Here is a 22,500-nt window from a genome sequence, read left to right as displayed (position 1 = left end):
GTGTATGTGTGTGTGTATTGATGTGTGTGTGTATGTGTGTATATGTTTGTACATGTGCGCTTGCTCCTGTTTTGTTTTACCTGCTCGATTGCTTGCTATGTTCCAGCCATGTTTTTTTTGTCCGCTTGTTCTCACCTGCTTCTTTTTTCTTCTTCTCCGCTTGCTCCCCCCTTCTCTCTTTCTCCCTCCCCCCATTCTCCCTCCCTCGCTCCCACCTCCTCCCCTCCCTCCCCAGCCAGGTTATGTGAGGGACATGGTAAGTCAAACCTGTGTGCCTCTGGGTTGCCATGTAGTGTCACTAATCCCCTTCTTTTAGCCAGCCAGCTAGCTAGCTAGCGCTCGCTAACACTAGAACAACAGCTTTGGATAATAAACACTAACTCCATGGTTTAGCAGTAGACCCAGAAATCCCAAATAGTCTTAAGTCTACTAACACTCAGCCATAGTGCTGCTACCAGACACTAGCTTGGTGTGTGTACTCTTGGTGATGGTGGTGGTGGTGGTGTCCAGAAGCCTGTTCTTTCTCATTATAAAAGAGTGTGTGGAGGTGTGTAGTGACTGGTAAGTCCGTGATGGTGAGTTGCTGGTATGGTCGGAGAGATGCGGACCCCTCGGTTCTCCCCATCCTCCAGACCTGAGGTCAAAGGGTCAAGGGTCAAGGTTCATGGGGGTAGAGGTTAGGCCTGCTGCCTGGCTGTCGGTGCTAGCTGGGGTCCAGTGAACTGTGGGCGCCATTTTGGTGCCAGGAGCTTAGCTAAGAAGGCACAAAGAGCATGGGCTCAGTGTGTGAGTGTGTGTGTGTGTGTGTGTGTGTGTGTGTGTGAGTGCATGTGTGTGCACACGCGCTCAACGGCAAGTGCCAGTCACATGATGTGAATGTTTTTTTTGTGTGCATGTTCAGAAGAAAGATTTGCGTGTGTATGTGTGTGTCATCATATGTGTGATATGTTTGCGAAGTGTGTGTGTTTGTTTAGTTTTCAGTAGGAGTGATGACGGCTGTGGTGTGAGATGATGATGATGATGATTTGGGGGATTGTGTGTGTGTGGTGTGTGATGATGGTGATGATGATGATGATTTTGGGGATTGTGTGTGTGTGTGTGTGTGGTGATGGTGATGATGATGATGGTGAGTGTGACGATGAGTTGATGGCTGATGTTCTCCCTGCTCTGGCCCGCGTCTCCGCCAGATCTCGGCCCGGATCCTGGAGGCCCACCAGAACGTGGCCCAGATGAGCCTGATCGAGGCCAAGATGCGCTTCATCCAGGCGTGGCAGTCCCTGCCGGAGTTCGGAATCACCCACTTCCTGGCCAAGTACGTCCCATCTCAGGAGACTCTTCTGCTCTCGCTCTCTCCGTCTCCATCTCTCTCTCTCTCTCTTTCGCTCTCTCTCTCTGTCTTTCTTTCTCTCTCTGTCTCTAATGTATTTATGTATGCTCGCATGGTGTTGGCTTTGTGTCAGGTATGTCTTGAGTCCATGGTTTGAGGGATGATCCGATAAATGGGTTTTGAGCCCTCTCTCTTTCTCTTGCTTGCTCTCTCTCTCTTTCTCTCTTTCTCTCTATCTGTCTGCCTTTCTTTTTTTCTTTCATTCTTTCTCTCTTTCTTTCTCTTTCTCTTTCTCTCATTTTCTTTTTCTCTCCTCTTCCAAGTACACTTCTTTCCCGAGTGTCTCTCTGGTGCTTTTGTGGGTTTGCAACACGTGTTTGAGAAGTGTATTAGGAGAGAGTGCTTCTCCCCAGGAAATGTTCCCTCTCCGATCCAAACTGAATCCCCGAAAGCTTTCTGTCTTCTTGGAAATCTGATGTTTTTCCTCCATTCTTCCATTCCCAAAGTCTTAATCTTGATGTGCGATTACGTCCCCGAGACTTTTCCCAGGAGCGCGGTGGTTATCCGCTCCGCTCCTGTCTGCGTGGCTGCGGCTGACTCTGGAATTCCTCTCTGCTCCAGGTTCCAGGGAGGGAAGAGGGAGGAGCTGATCGGGATCACGTACAACCGCCTGATCCGCATGGACGCCAGCAACGGAGACGCCATCAAGACCTGGAGGTTCAGCAACATGAAGCAGTGGAACGTCAACTGGGAGATCAAGATGGTACGCCACACACACACCGGTCACTGGTCACACTGATCATGGCACACACTGATCACAGCACACACATTGGTCACACTGGTCACGGCACACACACTGGTCACTGATCACGGCACACACACACTTGTCACTGGTCACAACACACACACACTGGTCACTGGTCACGACACACACACGGTCACTGGTCACACTGGTTGAGCTGCAATTTAGAGAACTGGCCTCCTTCCTCCACAACACACACTGCATCTGCAGTCAGATTTAGTCCCCTGTAGAATAATATTAAGGATAATAATAATAATAATAATAATAATAATAACAATAATATTTTATTTGGACTTTATCGCATACATGCATCGCATATGAGTTGTAGTTGAATCTCTATGTTTTTAATGCCAATGGTATTCCATGTGTGTGTGTATGTGGGTGGGGTGACCGGGGGAGTTGTACTGTAGTTGAGTCTTTTTTTCTCCTGATCTCTTCCACGTATACGAGTCCTCTGAGTGTCGTCTCCTCTGTGGGAGCCCTTGCTTCATCGCCCGTTAAACGCTTAATGAAGGTCAAGTTGACCGGAACCGTCCTCTCGGGTTCCCTCCCCATAGCATCACCGTTTGAATGGGAACCAGAGTGTGAGCGCATCGTTTTTTTTCTCCACCTGCCAGGCGTCTGTGTAGCGCAGTGTGATTGTTCTCACTGGAGCTTCTCCTCTGTAGCGTTCCCACAGGTCACAGACTTCTCTGGAATATCCTGGAATTTTTAATTAAATCTATTCCAGACATGACTTTGAGTGGGAACGCCGTCTTCTGTTCTCATTCAGTTTTCCCAGGAGACGGAGGAATTGACGGACGTGCTTATAGGCTCTCGTTCTTCTGTGTAGCGCAGTGTGATGGCGCTAACATTTTCATCCCGTTTTTTTTTCCCACCCAGGTGACGGTGGAGTTTGCGGACGAGCCCAGCCTGGCGTTCATCTGTACGGAGGTGGACTGCAAGGTGGTGCACGAGTTCATCGGCGGCTACATCTTCCTGTCCACGCGCGCTAAGGACCAGAACGAGTCTCTGGACGAGGAGATGTTCTTCAAGCTGACCAGTGGCTGGATCTGAGCATGCTCCAAACCTGCCCACAGGAAGGGGGATAGGGGGGGGGGGGGGGGGGTTCTTTGTTTTTGTTTTGTTGTTGTTTTTGTTTAGGTTTATTTTTTTTGTTATTATTATTTGCCATGTCTAGTGCACATGGCGCATGGTGATCTTCTTTAAAAAGCTGACATAAAAGCTGACATTTAGCAGTCATTAATTGCTCTTGACCGCAATCATAACACTAATATTAACTTAAAAAGAGGCAGTCCAGACTTTTGACAAGTAATCCGAGAGAGCTACGTACAATACATGTCTCCTGTGTATGGGACGACCAGAGTTGAGCTTCACGCGGAGAGAGCAGCAGCTCTCTGAAGACCTTGAGTCCATTGCTTTGCCTTATTGGGAAGCTGCACACAACGCTTCAGTGTAACTTCCCTGTTAGGCTCTACAGGCCTTTCCGCTCCACACCTCCTTATGTAGGAAAGCTTCTTTTTTTATGCAAACTGAAGTTGAGTACGGCAGAAGTTCTTCAGATTTCGTTAAGTGGAACTGAACTGTCCTGGATCCTGGGTCCTGGATCCTGGGTTTTGGAGCATTGATGTGGTCGGTCACCTTGACCTTATGATGTTTGCCAGAGAATATTGGAACGCATGCTATTTATTCTTGACCCAACTGGGGCCGCGTTCCTTCAAGCCGATGTAGACTGTGTGTGTGTGGATGGCTGGGTGTGGGTGTGTGTGCCATCTTTGTTATCCTTGGTGCTCGTTGGTGTGTCGGTGGAGTTGTGTGTGTGTGATGACCGTGCCGCTTCACTGTGATTCACACACCGTCCCTGTTCGATGTGTTTCCTCATGGTAACCTGTCCCATACAGATACACTACAGATTGCGCTGCCTGCCTTTAAAAAGAGGTTTGTGTGAGTGTGTGTGTGTGTGTGTGAGTGTGTGAGCGTGTGTTAGTGTAAGTGTGCAAGCATGTGTGAGAAAGGGTGTGTGAGTGAATGTGTGTACACGTAATGCTCTAGTGTGTTTGTATGTAAGTGTACAAGCATGTGTGAGTCCATTTGATGTGTGTGTGCGTGCGCGTGTGCGTGTGCGTGTGCGTGTGCGTGTGCGTGTGTGTGTGTGTGTGTGTGGTGTCGTTGCTCCCATGGTGCAGTGGTTGCCTTGCGGCCTGCTTCAGTGATTCAGGCTGTGTTTTGAGACCTGTTTTAAAATGGACGGATTTGCTTCGTAGCTTTCTCTATCTCTCTTCTCTCCATTTTCCTTTTAAATCTCTCAACCTCATGAAGTTATGCATAAAGCACTTGGACGGGTGCAATGAAGGTCCCTTCGCAAAATAAGCTGTTGCTTCGGAAGTTGAAGTAGTGTTTTTATATATATATATTCAGTATATATATAGATAGATAGATATCCCGTCTTGGCATTCAACAGTGATGCACCTGTTGTGATGTTTTTGTATGCATGTTCAACACCACAAGGTGGCTCCAGGTTGAAGATGGGGTCACTTGTTGTGGTAGTGATGTAGAAACAGGACAGAGACTCCGGTGTCCCCATGCTGTCTGTAAGTCCATCATAAGCATGTTCTTTAAGTCTTCTAACCTTAGGCTGCTGGCTGAGGTTAAAGTTCACTGCTTACAGTACCTATGTAGACGTGGACCTTGCAAAACCTGGCAAATTCGTGTCCAAAAACCACCACTACTGTATACTTACGTGTACACGTGTAGGTGGTTGTGGCACCAGGCATGCAAAGAAGTGTCCTACGGGTTTTTTTTCCCCATGTTTAGCGCCCCAATGCAAACCTGTTACTTTTACTTGCCACTCCCAATAGCACACCATATAGTATTACTCACTCAGCAGCCGTTTTATTGTTATGCACCAGCAATAGGTCAGACATTTTTTAAAAAATGAAAATACGATGTCCATTTTCTCTCAGTATGAAGGAAACGCTAAATGAAGTATTAGTTTTTTGTAACTAATGTAAAAAAAAAAAAACACACAGGTTTTATAGAATTGTACAGTTCTTGTGTTGCTGCTTTTTTTTCTCTGATTTTTGGACGTATGTTTTGTTTGTTCCAGAAGAGAAGGAAAAAAAAGCCATCTATCAGCATTGTGTGGTTTAAACTTGTGCGCCTGCCAATGTAAACGTCTTACTGAGTTTATTAAAAAGATAGAACTATATATAGATATATATGAAGAAACAAGCCTGTCTCAAGCTCCAGGAGACACCGCATCATTGACTTGTCACCGTGATTTTGATTTATGTGAAATGAAGAAGGAGCTTTTCAGGTTCTGTGGTTTTAATGCTTTTTCACCTAAAAACAATGAAGTATATCTGCTAGCTGCCTATTGATATATTTTTTTTCTCTCTTGGCCTTGTGTTAACGGATGACGGATGAGTTGTCCACCTCTCCTTACGAACCTTATTTGTTTCTGCTGCTGTTGCTGTTTTAATGCGTGACGCAATCTCTGCCTGCCTTCTTGTGCTAATGTTTTTCTTTTTCTTTTTTTTTAGAGCACATTTTCAAGAATTTCAGTTTCAGTTCGGGTTCCTATATTTTGATATCTGTTTCTTTTTCAAAAAAAAAAAAACTCAATAGAAAGGTATTGTAATAATATGCCTATCAGTCTGAGAGATCTGGCCTGGGTTTCCCAGATTCGTTAAGAAGCTCTAAAGTGCTAAGAACTTATTAGGAGCGTTCTTAGAACGTTGTTAGAGCGCTCCTAAGAAGTTCTTAGCACTTAAGAGCTTCTTAACGAATCTGGGAAACCCAGCCCAGAGGATCTGAGGACCCCGGGGTTTGAGACAAAAGTGCCACTGCAAATTAATTTGAGAAGAGCTATATCTTAGGCCATGTGTTTCCCTCCTGTATCACATCACATCATTTTTTTTGTTCTGCCTCTGATGTACACCAAACGGCGGCGCAAGCATGCCCTGCTGATTTTGGTCTGTAAAAATGCATTTATTTTAAAAAATAATAAAAAATAATTTTTATTTAAACCTTAAAGCAGTGCCATTCTTTTCTTCGTTGTCGATCACTTCTTTCAGCAACTTTTAAATGGGTTCAGTGTGTCTACTTCATGACTACTGTGAAGAAGTGTCAGAAGTTTTATATTGTCAGTGTTGTTTAAATGCAAAACCAATGATTGAATACTGTTTACAGCCTTTGGTTTCTTGGTGTTTTGAGCCCCCAACGTTGTCTTCAAGGCAGCGCTGCCTGGAAGGCGCTAGGGTTAGGCATAGGTTAAGGTTAGGGGTAGGGGTAGGATCAAAGTCAACAGTGGCAGCGCTGCCTGGAAGATGACGTTGGGGGCTCAAAACACCATCGAGCCATACTTTGGAGGTTACATTCACATTTAGATTTTGTCAAGTCCAGAGATGTAAAGTACAGCTTCAGAAAGTAAAACTCGTGTATTAGTTCCACTGTACCTGTGTGCTTAACACAGGTAATTTCACTGATAAGCTGATCTACCTGGCTTAATAATTGTGCTAATTAGAATCAGATGATTAAGTGAAGTTAAGTGAAACCATAATGTGGCTGGCAGGACTTTTACACCTCTAGTGGTTATGGCACACCGTAGCATGAAACATCTTTAAGGTGCCTCTCATGTAAAGTTTATACGTCCTCCCTCGCTCCTCGGGCCTCGATCCGATTCCTCACTGATCTACATAAAGAATGATGGGGCGGCAACAGCGATAGTCTATCCCTTCGTCTATCTTTCTTTATGTAGATCAGTGAGGATCGAGGCCCGAGGAGCGAGGGAGGACGTATAAACTTTACATGAGAGGCACCCTTAGTGGTTTTCAGGCCTCCTCTTGTAAGGTTTCAAATGAGAGAAGCTGGTGTATCGCCTGGGCTGAGCTGTAGAGGGCAGTGTGGGATCGTTTTGGCTGTTCCTCTTCCCTGCAGATGTTATTTTGACATTAATGGAAGTTTTACAGAAAGCCGCAGAGAGTAAAGTTGTCTCGTCGAGCGCCGGAAATGGTAGATTGACGATAGGGGAGCTCAGCGGCGCCTGGCCTGCGTCACCGGCTCTGCCATGGTGCCGTGCGTGCCGCCCGGCGGTAACGGGCTGTCAGTCACCTGTGGAGCGGGCACTCGCTGGCGCACAGATGGAGGTGGATGTGTCCTGTGCGATGGAAAAGTTCCGTGCCCGCCTGCCGTCCAGCGGCGCAGCGGCAACACGCCGAGAGATGAGATGCAAGTTGACAGATTGAAGGGAGCCAGCCAGGAAGGCCAGGGCCAACTTTAGATAGATCTAAGCCTGCTGTGGGTTTGGAATGGAATATATACTTTTTTGATCCCATGAGGGAAATTCAGTTCTCTGCATTTAACCCAATGTAACCGAATTAGAACACACAGCACACAGTGAGGTGAATCAGTGAGCTGCCTGGCCAACCAGCGCTCGGGGAGCAGTGAGGGGTTAGGTGCCTTGCTCAAGGGCACTTCAGCCATGGACTAGTCGGGGATCGAACCGGCAACCCTCAGGTTACAAGCCCAAAGCCCTAACCAGTAGGCCACGGCTGCCCCACTGCATTTGGGAGGGGCGATCGTGATACCAAACACCTTTTCAGATGCCGCTGCCCTCAAGGACGGTTAATGACGCTTTGCTTCACCAACCACGTGACTCTAAAGTGCAGTCCCGCACCAGAACATAAGCATCGTGATTCCATAGGTGCCTCTCATGTAAAGTTTATACGTCCTCCCTCGCTCCTCGGGCCTCGATCCTCACTGATCTACATAAAGAATGATGGAGCGGCAACAACGGTAGTCTATCCCTTCGTCTATCTTCCTTTATGTAGATCAGTGAGGATCGAGGCCCGAGGAGCGAGGGAGGACGTATAAACTTTACATGAGACCTAACATCCCTCCTCGATCCTCGATCCTCGATCCTCGGTCCTCCAGGCTTGTTCCCACTGATCTATAACTAACACTGGATAGACAATCCCATTGTTGACGCCACATCATTCTTTGTCTAGATCAGTGAGGACGAGGACCAAGGAAAGAAGGGAGGATCTATAAAAGACAAATGAGATGCACCCCATTAGAACTAAGCGTTCTGAAAAAAAACAAATCATCAGGCTTCATCCGTCCCCTGTGATTCCCTCCTACTCCACCGGGTGGATCTTTCTCAGAAGGGCTGTGGGCTTGCTACACTCCCACCGGCCTAAGCGTCTCTCCATCCCGGCACCCACCATCGCTTGTAAAGCCCTGCGGTTTCTCCTAGCGTGATGTAAAGTGGGTCACCACGGGCCAAGTGGAGAGGTGTGTCCGTGGGTGTGTGACTCTCCGCTCCCGATTCTTCTCAACCCAACCCGTGTGTACTGTAGCCTACAAGACCCAGAAAGTGTGGAAGAGTCCGTGATACATAAACTAGGCTATGACACAGGGGTTAGGTCTGTACCCTATAACTTTAGGGTGTGGATCAGGGGAGGATGGCTTTTTCTCAGAAATGTTCTTTGAGAAGGATAGATTTATCATGACCTGACAGGAAACTGCACCAGTAGATCAGGGCCATATCTGTTGCTGTCAGTTACTATCGGGGCCAATCTTTAGTTTATTTTATATTTCCAGAGTAGTAGCTGACAGGGGGGGTCATTATTAGGGTAGCATAACATGTAAAAAGGGCAACACAGCAGTCTCCGGGTGATGCAGAGTTCAATAGCCTACTCCATTCAGGAGTCAGCAAATACATAATGTTTCTTTTCTCTCTGTCAACATTATGCTCTGACACCTCTGACTGACAGTTGGGGGGTTAAAAGCCTCCATATTTTCAGTAGGCCTATAGCCTGGCTAGCGCCTACCACTTCTCGAATGAGACGTGGTCTGGCAACCAGACGTTCATTTGCTCGTATTTGAAAAAATGCCCAGATCCGTTCATTGGGCGCCACGGATGTCTATCAAATGCGTCTGTGCATAGCTCATCATGGTCTTGCTTTCTCCCCTGTTCTGTGATTGGCCACCAACATCAGGCGAAAATGTGGGTGTTAGTTTCCAGACTGCCTTAGCACTGTGAAAGAAATCACCACGCAAGGCAGGATGGGAACACCCAGGCTAGTAGGCCTACTTATATAGGCCTACTTATTCACTCCAGGTCATACACATATTACTGACTAAAACTTTGATCTTCAGTAGAAACTACTGTAAGTCCCCACCAAAATAATAACGCACTCTCTTAGACCGGGGGTGTCAAACACAATGCCCGGGGGCCCGATCAGGCCGGCAGCAGGTTTCATACGGCCTCCAGATGTTTTGGGAAGGAAGTGGAAAATTAGGAGGAGAAAAGATTATTCACATCCAGTTGTCTTCAACAATGTGTAATAATAAGCAATTTATTTATCATATGATAAATTGATTAAACACACACACCACAAACCATCCTCAGGAAGGAAGTGCCTGAAAAAACTGACAAGGAAGTAAAGTGTTTCAAGAGAGAAAGCAGTAGCCTTTGTGCACCCTTAAAAACGAATGTGTTAGAAACAACTCAAACTATTGTGTCCCTATCTGGACACAGAGATGTGTTAAAAATGTATTTTCAACACATATTGTGTAACAAATAACAAAGGCAATGTGTTTGAAAAAAACACAAACTGTGTTGTCCCCATTTGGACCACAAGTTGAGTTGTTTTCAACACACTTGCTTTAAGAGTGTGACAGCAGCACATGATTTGTACTTGTTTGCTCATGAGTGGGTATAGTAAATGAGTATATCATCATCAAACAACACTCTGATACCCATGCAGAAAAATGATAAGGACCATGACAGTGACAGGGTCCCAACGAGGTCTCACTCCAACAAATCCGGCCCACTGCCTAATATGAGTCTGACACCCCAGCTTTAGACCATCGACTCTTACCATGAGTGCTGCTCCTGACTTCAGATTTGGAGCTGTTCAAATGTGACATGAGGATAATAGTGAGTGCAGGAGCCGGGGTTTAGAAAGTACATAGCTGGCTGCGGAAAAGAAATGAGCATGTTAAGCCCTTTGGAGAGCTGAGGAGGAAGACTCGATTTTGACCTGTGTAATGATATGAAGTGCTATCTGAGGAGTGGTGCACAAGGCTGACTCTGTTGCCTCTGATCTGAGACTACACTCCAGTGTCTATTTTTAATCCCACTCATGGTCTCCTTCTGGCCTGTGGCTTTCTGCAGTTAGTTGTGTACAGGATACTTATTTACTGTTCCAATGGCAGGGACAGCACACTGTCTCACTCACTGCTTGCTTTAGAGCACAGTAATGTCTTTTCAGTGTGTGTGTGTGTGTGTGTGAGTGTGTGTGTATGTGTGTGTGTGTGTGTGTGTGTGTGTGTGTGTGTGTGTGTGTGTGTGTGTGTGTGTGTGTGTGTGTGTGTGTGTGTGTGTGTGCGCGCGCAGCCCACAGACAGTCCCTGCAGAATGTAGTCTGAAGCCAACAGCCTTTAAGCAGGCAATTTGTGGAAAACTCTTTTTTTTTGTTTTTGTTTTTTTAAACGGTCTTTTGGAAAATTTGAATTGCAGGCTATGATTTGAATTCTGAGGGAAATGGTGCATTAAATAAACTGCCACAATGGGGCAACGGAATAAACAGCGCATTCTTCAGTCTAATTAAGGCTCTGGAGAGAGGGGCAAGTGGGGCTTCTTTTTAAAGGGGTCTTGTGCTTGGAGTAGTCATTTATGTAGTGTTTTGAAGGGGTTACAGACATCAAGCAGACCTCGTCCAGTACTCTCTCTCTCTCACACACACACACACACACACACACACACACACACACACACACACACACACACACTCACCGCTGTCGTCGGTCGGAGACGTCACCGAGAGCAACAGCTCACAACTCATCGCCTCGTCCCCCTCTCTCTTTCCCCCGCACGTCTGATTAGCAAACCTCATCCCGGACTGACACTTTGACCTTCGACCCCGCCTGTCTCCCGCTCGACCTTGACAAACGGCCTGATAGCGACGGAGGCACAGCCCCCTCGATGGAAACCAGGTGCGGAGAGCGTCCGGCGTTGATGAGGTCATGACATGTGCGCCGTTGGACGGGGGGGGATGAGCTACGCCTGTCACGGCTGCCAGCAGCGGTCAGCGTCGCGCCGCGGAGGCTCCAGACGCTCTTAAAAGACGTCTTTCTGGCCCTCGAGCGACGGCGAGGGATGGACAGTGGTTACGATCACATCTTGCTTTTGTCAAAGTGTGAAGCTGCAAACAAGCTGCAAGCGTCTCCCAAGTCCCCAAAGTTTACAATGAGCTCTCCGACACATTTTAGCTCTAGAGAGGCTCATTCTCAATCTTTTATTTTACTTCTCATTCTCTCCTACTTCTGTCTGTATTGCTCTCCTCGCTGCAAACAAGCTGCAAACGTCTCCCAAGTTTACAAAGTTTACAATGAGCTCTCAGACACATTCTCTCCTGCAGCTGTCTGTATTGCTCTCCTCGCTGCAAACATCTCCCAAGTTTCCAAAGTTTACAATGAGCTCTCACCAGACACATTCTCTCCTTCCGCTGTTTCTTAGATTGATAGTCTGAACTGAAAATGTCTCCGTTTCTTCCACATTTTTGGGATTAAGTCCCCGGTTTTTGTCTCGTCTGACATCTGGTCACCTACAACTCTAGAGGCTCATTCTCCACCTTTCATTTCACTTCTCGCTCTCTCCTTCTGCTGTTTGTATTGCTCTCCTCTGTATCTCTATGGGCCGGTATGGAAGCACACAGGGCCACTGACTCATGTTGCCCAGAGGCTCTGTGTGTTTCCTGCAAATCAGACAGAAGACCACAGGCCTGAGTTCCCAGGGAACAGGACTGCAGCCAAGGCCTACAAACACATGAATCACTCCCGTCAACAAAAGACTCTTCTGAATGGGTTTTTTGTATGTTCCTCGAATGAATAGTGCGCTTAGAAACGAGAATTCATGTTCTTTTTATTGTTGGCTACTTCCGCAGAAGGATCCCTTAGATCTGTAATTGCACCGGCAACCTTCTGTCTCTTGAAGATGCATGAAGACATGTCTGTTTGTGTCAGTATTGCAAGTGACACAGTAGGGACTAGGGACCATCCTACTCCCTGGGGAGGAAGACTAGGCCGGCCTGGCCCTTGTGTTCTGGTATAAATCTTTCAGGAATGACTCCCTGAACAGATGGCACCATATTACATGATTTCATCATACGTCACCCCCCAGAAGAGACATTCGAACAGTTTTACGATCAATAGAAGAACAAGAGATTCCCCTTCCCCCCCCCCTTTTTTTTGTAGCAGCAGGTCGTAATGGCGTTTCTCCCTCCGTCCTGTGAGCGCTGCTACCCTGGTCCGCATCGATGAGGCACCCCGGGCCCTCTTGCCACTCTCTGGCAGTCGTAAAGGCCAAATTGGACCTCTGAAAACAGAATTAGATCCCCTGCTCTGCCTAATGCCCCCGGCGACACACCATTGATTGGCTAAATTAGCAACCTCTGAAGGTTATCTGACAGAGAAACAATAAGGCCAGAGCAGGTTAGCGCCCGCAGGGGTTAGCGCTCCGTGATCTCACACTGCCCACCAACAGATGCAGGAGAGGGAGACTGGAGAGAGAGAGAGATAGAGAGAGAGAGAGAGAGAGAGAGAGGGAGGGGAAAAGAGGTAATCTAAAGATGGCAGAGAAAACAGATTCAGGGAGTGCACAAAATAAATCAAGAAGCTTTGTATCATCTTCATTTGTGAGAAGGGTTGTCATTTTTTGCTGCTGTGTTTGAAACGCCATCACTTGGATTATGTTTAAAGACTCATAGAGAGCTGTCTGATATGTTATAATGGCTCAAATATTTGATTCAAGGAAGCGCCCTACCAAGAAACACCAGGGAGAGAACACTTTAAGGACAAAAGAAATTCTCTTCTTATATGTGTCATATGCAAAACATCTATGAAAACTCACCCAATCAGATAAGGATTAAAAAATGAACCGCTGCCAATTTGTCCTTTATCTCCCTGGAAATCTTTCCTTTTTCTACGAATCGCGTGTTATTTGAGCCAACACAAAGGAGGAGATTGACGTGCAGATACTGTACAAGCATTGTGCAGGTGGACGGGGCAGAGGGTTATCTGAACACAAGGAAGTGTTTGCCTTTGTTTACACCAAGACTGCCAGAGATGTGTACTGTATGAGAGGTCAAACCTATTCCGGTTTGTCATTGTGAAAATGACTGGACGAATAGATGGCCTTTCGTGAGCGACTATTACTCTGCATGTCTTGCGTTGCACCCTTGAATCCGTGTCTTTGTCTAATGAGTTATTGGTTTTTAAATCTAGCCCGAGGTAAATTATTAATCACTGACTAGAAAGAGTTTAATTATTTTTTATGATAAATGAGGCATTTAACCCAAATGTAATTCCTACAGAGCTTCTTTGAGCAATTCAACAGAGCAATAATTATGTAGTTTTTCAACCATTAAAAGAGTTCTTTTTATTTAGTGAATCACTTTTTCGCTCTTGGCTGCAAGACTTCTTTTATGTAGTTCAAAGGGGTATAAAATCTAATTATTAAAATATAATATACTGCGGTCTCTGCTTATCTCAAAGGGAAAAGTCTAATTATCTATTAATATAAAGATCATAAAACATAGTAATGGGCGTTCAACGAGACAGGGAATCAATCCCAATCTCATAAAGTGTTTAGAATATACTACAAACATCACACTAAAAAACACGCCTTGTTTACACACTGACGTGACAATACATCAAGAAACACTATAGAGCACAGACTTGATAACTCAAACACATTATTTCCTATTTGCCTTTAGGTAATGAGGTTTAGTTAATATACTTTATTTTATTTTATTTATTTGTTTTTTTGTTGCAGGGGCGGGGGGGGGGGGGGGGGGGGGGGGGTCTTTTAATCTGATAGGATAGTGGTGAGAGTAACAGGAACAGGAAGCAAGTGGGAGAGAGAGATGGAATTCGATTGGGAAATGACCCGAGCCAGACTTGATTAAGTTGTAGGCGCAGTTTCTTCGTCTGTGTGCAATCATTTTTTTGTGATGCGATGCATAAACTACTGAACAGATTTTCAAGAGACTTTATGAGAAAATGTAGCATAGTCCAAGGAAGAGTCCATTACATCTTCGGACCACTTTAACTCATGAATTTAATTTGCCTTTTGTTAATGTTGCAAAGTAGTGCATTTAGCCTTGGCAGAGGTTTGCACTCTCTGGGCAGGGAGCACCGTCCCACACTGTGAGAACTGCTAATCTAATCAAATCTAATCAAATCTGATCAAATCTAATCTATACAAGATAATAATAGTTAGGATTATTTTCGGTATAAAGAGATTTACCTACAGACTTTAAGATGAGTTTGACTTATTTTAAAATGTCTCATCCTGAAATCAAGCAAATCAGTCTGCCTGTGCGTTGTGGTAAAGGGTCTGCAATGGCGTGGGGGGAGTCCAAAGGCCTTGGGAATCTTGTGAGTGTGCATGACATCAAAAACCTGGGCATGTTAAATCAAATCAAACTCTGTCTGTCTTGGCTAAGACACCACGAGTGGGCCATGATTTGATCATCCAGCAGGTGAACCAAAAAAAAAAAAAAAAAACATGTCCAGATCAACACATGGAATGGTTTGATTTAATGAGCAACAAATCAAGCTTCTTCCATGGCCATCACACACACACACACACACACACACACACACACACACAGAGTCCCCTGGAAACCAGTGGGATGAGCCACAGCGAAGCATGCACAACTGAGGATCCAGGAATCTGGATGATCTGCAGAGATTCTGGTATAAGAGGAATGGTCTCAAATCTCAATTTTATGGGATGTCATAATCTATTAAAAAAACTGTTTTATTGGCAACAGGATGCATTAAAAACTATTAAATGCAGGTGTAGCACATGTGTTTATCTTTCATTTTCTTTTTTAATTCTTGAAGAGATATTTTGTCCCAGGGTAACAGAGAGGGCGCCGTACTGTATGTACACTTGTGTAAGCTCTGATTAATATCCAGAGTGGATCGATTGCTTATTCAAATGTACATGCATCAGAGGCCACATCAACATTAACTGAGTTTCTGTTGACGTATTGAACGTGGGGATGCAATGAAGCAGAGCAGATTTTATCCTTCATTCTCAGCATGCTCAAATGTTAGAGTTAAGAGTAAATACAGAAACAGGCTGCCACACAGAAGAGATCAGGTGGTGGATTACACACATAGATTACACACAGCTCTATTACTTACAATGAGATAGTTACCGTTACCATCCCCCTGGAGCATCTAGCTAACCAGTAGACCACCATCACACTTTTCATCCTCCATATACCTTTCCAGCCAGCCTCCAGCTGAGAAGCCATTCATTTTTAAGCAGAGTTTTGATTGGCTGACCTGCACCACCCCTTTTTGAGCAGGGTTCTGATTGGCTTGCCTCCAGTAGATGGACCACCCGTTTTTGATCAGAGTTTTGATTGGCTGGCCTCCGAAGAGTGGGCACACCCCTTTTTCAACAGGGTTCCGATCCAGTTTTTGATTGCTGTTAGGGAGTATTATTTCCTCTACCTGTGTCGGGCCAGTAGGTTTTAGCTTTCTTTCTAAAAAGCCGGCCTTACATGGCCCAGGGTGTGGCGTCCAGGTCAGCACAGTTCTCTCCATGCAGGCTTTTACATCACCTGACGCAGAATGATGACAGAGTGACCGTCATATAGACAATAGATTACAGAAACTGAACCAAACAGAGGTATTCTGTGCGTACATGTTTAGACACAATGACAATGAAAAGGATACTGATTTTACTCGCCTCCTTTTCATAGAAAATCCTTCACTCGTCTCTTCCTTTTATGTAGAAATATGAGTCTGTCTCCACTTTATATCTTTAATGCTTGTCTGATATTTGTCTTGTGCGTCGTAACCATGCTATCTATCATTGTGTTTTTCTATCATATGACCTGTATGACTTACCAGTTTGAATGTACAGCCCTGAAGAAGACCAGATCGTGGTCGAAACATACTGGATGACAATGTACCCATTAGGCTTTTTAAACTGAATTCTTTCTTGTCCAAAAAAGGGAGCATTTTTGCCTGTTAAAAACATGTGTAAATCTGTTTTGGATCAGTGCTTTCTGCAGCAGGAGTGTAGGCTAGTGTGTGTGTGTGTGTGTGTGTGTGTGTGTGTGTGTGTGTGTGTGTGTGTGTGTGTGAGTGAGCGTACATTCTGTATGAATGGATGTATGATGAGCACTGAATTTCTGTACTGTGCTGGATGAGGTACTGATACACTTTTTGCACGTGTGTGTGTGTGTGTGTGTTTATATAAACCAAAGTGTGTTTGAATAAATTATGTTTATCATTGTTATGATTATCTGTGTTGGTATGTGAGCATACAAATGAATGATGCACATTCTGCATGTGTGAGTGTATAAAAGTGCATGTGGAGAATATTGCAAACACTTATTAATTTAGCTGACACTTTTATCCAGATCCACTTATAAAATGAGGAATGGCATTCCATTTATCGCAGCCTAAAGGACAGCTTAGCTTACATATTTTACAAACACCAAGGAACCAGAGAGGATGAGAGTGCAAAAGTTTACATGAGGCCTATAAGTCAAAGTGCAGTCGGAGGAGATGCTGGTAGAAGAAGGCAAAAGGAAGGAAGTGGATGCTAAGTGCATTTTTAAGTGTGTCGGGGTGTTAGGAGAGGAGGTAGCTATGGGAACAGCTGAGATGAGCTGTCTGAGGAGTAGGAGTTTATTAGTCTACTCCTGTGGGACTACGGGCCACAAATTCTGCCTATCCAGGCCAGGGTGAAGTCATGGAAAGAGAAGAGGATGTTTTTTTTTTCCTTCGCTCAGGGGGGTTGGGGGTTGGGGCACTGACTTAACTCGCTGCTTATGCTACAAGAACTGGATCAGAGAAAGCCAGACATGGAAAGCCAAGGGGGAAAACAAACTCAGTTGCTAACCCCCCCTCCCCTCCCCTCCCTCTCTCTCTCTCTCTTACACACACACATTCTTTAGGTTTTGGCATCTGCAGGTGGCGTTGGGGTCAATAACCTTACAGGAGATAATCAAGTATTTCTCCACAACTGGCCTACAGATGAAAGAGCTACTGAGGCACCCTCATGCCTTCTTGCTGAAATTAAAGTTCAAACTATCCCAAACCTTTAGTTACACTGTAGCTACACTGTTGTCTTTGTGTCATACACAATTACAGCATTGTTCTCTCCCTTTGAAACGGAACCATGGGATCTGTCAAGCCTTTAATCCATGTCTGCCTCTAGACCCCTTTTCGTCAGTAAAGGGGAAAAGAGAATGGAGCCTTGGTTCTTGCCTTCACCTAAGAATGTAGATTGTCGCTGTCTGTCCTGACCCTGGCTGCGTAGCCTTCAACAGCGCTTTTTCGAGCACACCGAACAACAGTGAATTCCTCTGGATCGGCGATCTGGCGCGGTTGCTGCTGCTGTTGTAGTCTTCAGTCCTGGCCGACATACAGCAGCTGTTAATTCGAACCACAAGCACGGGTGAAAATGAAGATTGCGTGCCTCTGAGACTGGAACTTTCCCGCAAAACATCTGAAACGTCTCTTTGATGCAGGCTCTCCCTGTTCTGAACATCTGCAAAAGAGCACAGCACACACTTTCTTATACCCACACATGACTCACGCGTGTTCATCCCACTATATATATATGGTCTTGCGATGTGAAACAACTGTGCGCGCAAGCTGACGCAGCCCATTTCCACAACTGTTTATCAAAACACGTAGGCTACTTTAATTACCTCAGTCATGTATGACTGACAGAGGAATTGTTTATGATTCTCAATCTGTGCCTGGATAGTCCAAATATGACACGTAAGCTAGGTAACGCTAACTCGTCCACGTGACTGCTGCTTCCATGAAGTCAGATAGTTGGTGCGAACCTGCTACTGTGTTCGCTACGAGACCGAGACGTGACGGGCGGCAGTTGTGGCGCGGTAGCTGACAGAGAGAGGGGCTGGGTTTCGAGATCCGAGTAACGTAGGAGACAAGAGTTGTTGAGTGGACAACGTGGAACCAGAGGGGGTTTTGAAGCGAAATGCGACTCTTTATTTGCGGTAGATAACAGGATCACTCTGGTAGCTGGAAGTTGGCGGGACAGCGTTGAAAATTTGACGTTTGAAGGCTCGACCTGCACGTGGAACTCAAGCGTAAACCGACTCCCAAAAGTGGAAGGTAAGTGTGAGATTAAATGTGTGTCTTGTTTCTAAGGTAGCAGACACATAGGGTTACCAAAAAAGATTAATATATATTTTTGTTTTGTGTTTTGTGATCTGAAAATTGCGTTGCATACAGTGTTTAACAAAACACATGGGGTTTGTTGGTTGTTCCTATTGCAAAAGCGCATTTCAAGTTATTGGCTAGGCTAGACTATTATTACCGCATGGTTGTTCTAGTAGGTCTAGTGTATAGTTGAAACATGTAGCTACAGGTTTCACCAAAGAAAGACACTTTTTTAAAATAGTTGCTTGTCATGGCAGGTTGTAGGACGCTAACATGAATTTTCGTATTACTGTAGCCTGTTGCCTAAACTGAGCGCTAGGCAAATAACAACCAAGTTTAGGCTGCTCCAAAGCTTAGTGGTTATTCTGTCGAATTTCAATTGTGTGTAAAGCAGTGGTTAATCATTTTCCTTTCTGGATGAGTGGAAACTGAAAGCTCCCCTCCTACTAAAATGTCTGTCCCCCACCTCCCACTATGGGACCCGACCCTTCCTGCGCTATTTGGTGTGACAACTCCAATGTTGTTCTGTAGCCTATGTAATGACAGCCTGGCTTTCTATTTGTTGACGCGGAGTAGCGTAATGTTATGCAACTTATTATGGTGAAATTGACTAGACGCTTTCATGTGTCGTCATACCAAGAAACGCTGCAAAACAGTTGGTCTATTCCACAGGCTTGGAAAGTGTAGGTCCTCACCTTAACTGCCACACTGAAATTAAGTGAATCTTCTGTAGGGCCTAATGTGTTTGGTGCGCTCTGTATCTGGCAGCTTGGCGTTTGTTTTCGTGCACTTGTAGCCTTTCGATGCGCCCTGTCATGCGTCAAATACAATAATGAACCAATTTGCCACTCTATTCGGTATAAGGCTTGTTGAACTTGCAATGCACGCCCCCGCCCAAAAAAATACAAATAAATAAATAATGATAAAAACACACACACACACACACACACACACACACACACACACACACACACACACACACACCTTCCCCCTCAAATCAAAAGGAATGTAAGTGAACTGAACCTGATTTGGAAATGCGATTGAACATTTTTCATGTGAATAGCCTATATCCCCAAAGCCCACTGTGAGACCAGACCACCCACCCAGCCGCTTTTCACAGGTGCCTTTGCTCCTAACAGGGATAGTTCTGAGATCATGATTATAGCACCGATTTAACTTCGCTCTGCTGCAGATCAGATGAGAGGAGTTCACTGTGTGAAAACAGCTTGGAGATTTCCATGTGTCAGTTAAAGGGTGTGGTGCTGGGAATTGGGTTGAAAGAGGGAGGTCAGGTGAATTTAGGTTTGTCCTCAGATTAATTACAAAACCTAGAGACCGTGCTACGGAACACTGTGCTTGCATAAGCTTAAGAACCATTTACAACTATCGAGAACAATTTCAGCCCTACACACTTCTGGAAATGCCAATCCTAGGATTGACAGTTGTCTGAGTAAACCGTAACTAGGCTGCTTTTCTTTATAGGCAGGTCTTCTGCTGTCTGCGTACCTCATGAAAATGGCTACATACTGTAGGTAACATTTTATCATAGCATTTATTTGAGTATTATAGGCTATTTAAAAGTTTATTGTGTTCCAGATGCGTCCAGTTACACACACCTGCCTTGTACCTTGTAATGACACATGCACTGTCTGTCCCTCAAGTAATACACATGCACACAGACACAGACACACACACACAGACACACACACACACACACACACACACACACACACAGACACACACACACACACACACACACACACACACACACACACACACACACACACACACACACACACACACACACACACACACACACATTATTAGCTTTGGTCAGATAACCCTACCTCTAAGGATGACCTTTCCAGCACTTCAATAACACCAACCTCACACTCCTACTTTATTCAGTAGTAGACAGAGATGCTATTGGGCCAGTTTCAAGGTCACATACAGTCAGTCACCTTTATGAAGCTCACTGTATGAGTAACTGAGGAGCAGCTGTAGTGCAAGCCTGCTGTACCGGTTCTATTTTCATTCTGATCAGCGGTTCGTATAAAGGCCTCAAATGGCTCCCAAATCTCATATCAAATATCCATTGTTTTAATTGGGTGTGTGTTTTGAAACGGAAGAGGCTGTCCTGGTTGTTCCACTGCTATTCTAATTCGTGACACAGCCCCCTAACACTTTCAAGTGCTTTAATAGGGTTAGGCTGAACTCTTGTTCGCATTGATTTATAGACAAGACCAAGGCAATACTATTGAGTGAAAAGGCAGGCTCTCAGGCAGATTGTGTCCTGTTAAATGTACTCAAGCATCGGTGTTTGGCTACATTTTCAGTTAATTCGAGTAGATTTGGTTTCTTTTATTTCACGTTCCTTGCAAAGATCAGGCTCACTGAGGGGAATCTTAACGCCATCTTTCTGCTTTTGCAGCAGTTCACTGAAGTGCCGTAGACCTGCGAGCCTCTCTCTTCCGCCTCATTTGCTTAAAGCCATGCGTAGCAGTAACAGCACATGGTGTGGCTCTGGACAAAGAGGAAAGCTTAAATCTCCTGTCATATGAGCTGGCTTTGTGGGAAGAAGTGATCCTCATACTCGTCCAGCGCTGAGAGAAGGAGACAGGAGGCCCTAGTGACAAGCATATGGTTTCCTGTTCTTTGTGGTTACTCTCTTCACCCAAGAGGAACAAAAACAGGCAGTTTAGGATATTAAGACATCTTGTTTTGTTCTACAAGATTGGCTACAGAGTGCGCGAATGAGATCATGGCACGACGTGATTGTCTAAAGATTCTGCAGAAATCAGCGGCAAGGTTTTTGATATTTTGAGGGGTTTTTTTATTACTGAATTTGATTTTTGTGTTTTTTTTTCTGTTGTTGAAATTTTGCTCCACAAAGACCAAACCATAGCCATAATTGCCATAACCAAATCATATCATAATCAGAAGTATTAGAATCCCAGTTCAGTGCATTTGGAGGAGAAACTTTCTGCAGTATTAGACAATGTTCCTGTTTTCTTTGCAGACTGGTTGGGGTAAAGGTTGTTCTCTTCCCCAAATGGCTGTGTCTGCCTCTGTAGCTGTGGCGTTGGTTGCTGCTTGTTGTCACCGTGAGCTTTTTACCGCCTGGGGGGCCAGGCTGTAAAACAAAATGAAATCATTGGCGGCGCGTTCAGCTCTTGTGATTTATTGCGGGCTCACGGGCCCATGGCGTAAATTCTCACCTGCTGCTACTGGCTGCTGAGTCACCCAGCGAGCCGGCAGGAGTGATGGGGTCTTTTGTCCTCCGCCTCAGAAAACCCCTCAGCGCTTCAGCTACTTCTGCCCACCGGTCCACGAGATTGAACTCTTTTGAGAACTTTTTTTTTGTTGAGAAAAGCACACCGTGTTACTTCCCTTTTCAGTCAGGGCCCATTCCTTATCTGTTCCTCAGTTCATGTTTTTGTAGCTGGAGTAATTGTTCTAAAGGAACTGTCCTGTACTGTACTGTACTGTACTGTGTGTGTTAAACTCCCAGAACCTCAGACACCAGCCAGTTTTGCCAGATAAGTGTGTAAATCCCCCAGAGTATGCCTGGTTTACTGAATAACTGAAAAAAAGTTTTACCTCTCATTTATGTGGTATTCTTTAAGTGCAACACAGTAAGACAATTAGGCCCCATGACACTTCAGTGAATCTATTAAAAAAAAAAAAAAAAAAGTAAGTAAACAACCACGAAAAGAGAGACTTGGAGTGCTCTCAGATGCAATTATTTACTGGTTGCATTTAGAATGGTCGAACGCCTAAAAAGCCCAACTTGTCTCAACCTTCATAATAATTACAGTAAGTGAATGTATATGAGAATACTGTCCAACTCCACATTCTGTAATCTCATCACCATAGACCTCTGACGTTCGCCCACAAAAAGGACCCAAAGCTGCCATTTTTGCCCATATAAGGAGATCCGGGAGCTAACTGAAGCCAACTTCCTATGGCAAGGTGCACTGCAAGTTAGCTTTAGGGTGGCAAAAATCAAAGTTCGCCATCTTAACGTACTGAAGATCACAATAACCACTCGAAGGCAGAGGACAAAAGTGTGTAGAGCAAAGCATCTGCATTCCAGATTTCTTCATCTCCACGAAAGTGTAACAGGTGCGATATT

General features: G+C 45.1%; 2 protein-coding genes across 5 annotated transcripts in view; both read left to right on the top strand.

The window, feature by feature from the left end:
* The window catches only part of fermt2 (FERM domain containing kindlin 2), a 57,432-nt gene extending 54,198 nt beyond the window's left edge, over nt 1–3,234 (top strand). For 2 of the 4 annotated variants that reach the window (XM_062523566.1, XM_062523564.1), the window contains 4 exons: nt 236–256; nt 1,188–1,312; nt 1,949–2,090; nt 3,012–3,234. In XM_062523566.1, coding sequence (XP_062379550.1) covers nt 236–256; nt 1,188–1,312; nt 1,949–2,090; nt 3,012–3,185 — 462 coding nt within the window. In that variant the 3' untranslated portion in view covers nt 3,186–3,234. The remainder of the gene's footprint in view (nt 1–235; nt 257–1,187; nt 1,313–1,948; nt 2,091–3,011) is intronic. The other 2 variants (XM_062523567.1, XM_062523565.1) reach the window with 1 other exon arrangement.
* Nucleotides 3,235–18,031: 14,797 nt separating this feature from the next.
* Nucleotides 18,032–22,500, top strand: part of stxbp6 (syntaxin binding protein 6 (amisyn)) — a 112,865-nt gene continuing 108,396 nt past the window's right edge. The window contains exon 1 of the mRNA XM_062523563.1: nt 18,032–18,317. The gene's annotated coding sequence lies outside the window, so the exon portion shown is untranslated. The remainder of the gene's footprint in view (nt 18,318–22,500) is intronic.

This window comes from Sardina pilchardus, chromosome 20, assembly GCF_963854185.1.
Source record: "Sardina pilchardus chromosome 20, fSarPil1.1, whole genome shotgun sequence".
Taxonomy (NCBI): Eukaryota; Metazoa; Chordata; class Actinopteri; order Clupeiformes; family Clupeidae; genus Sardina; species Sardina pilchardus.
Note: the sequence above shows the minus strand (reverse complement) of the source record. Positions and strands in the feature narration are given on the sequence as shown.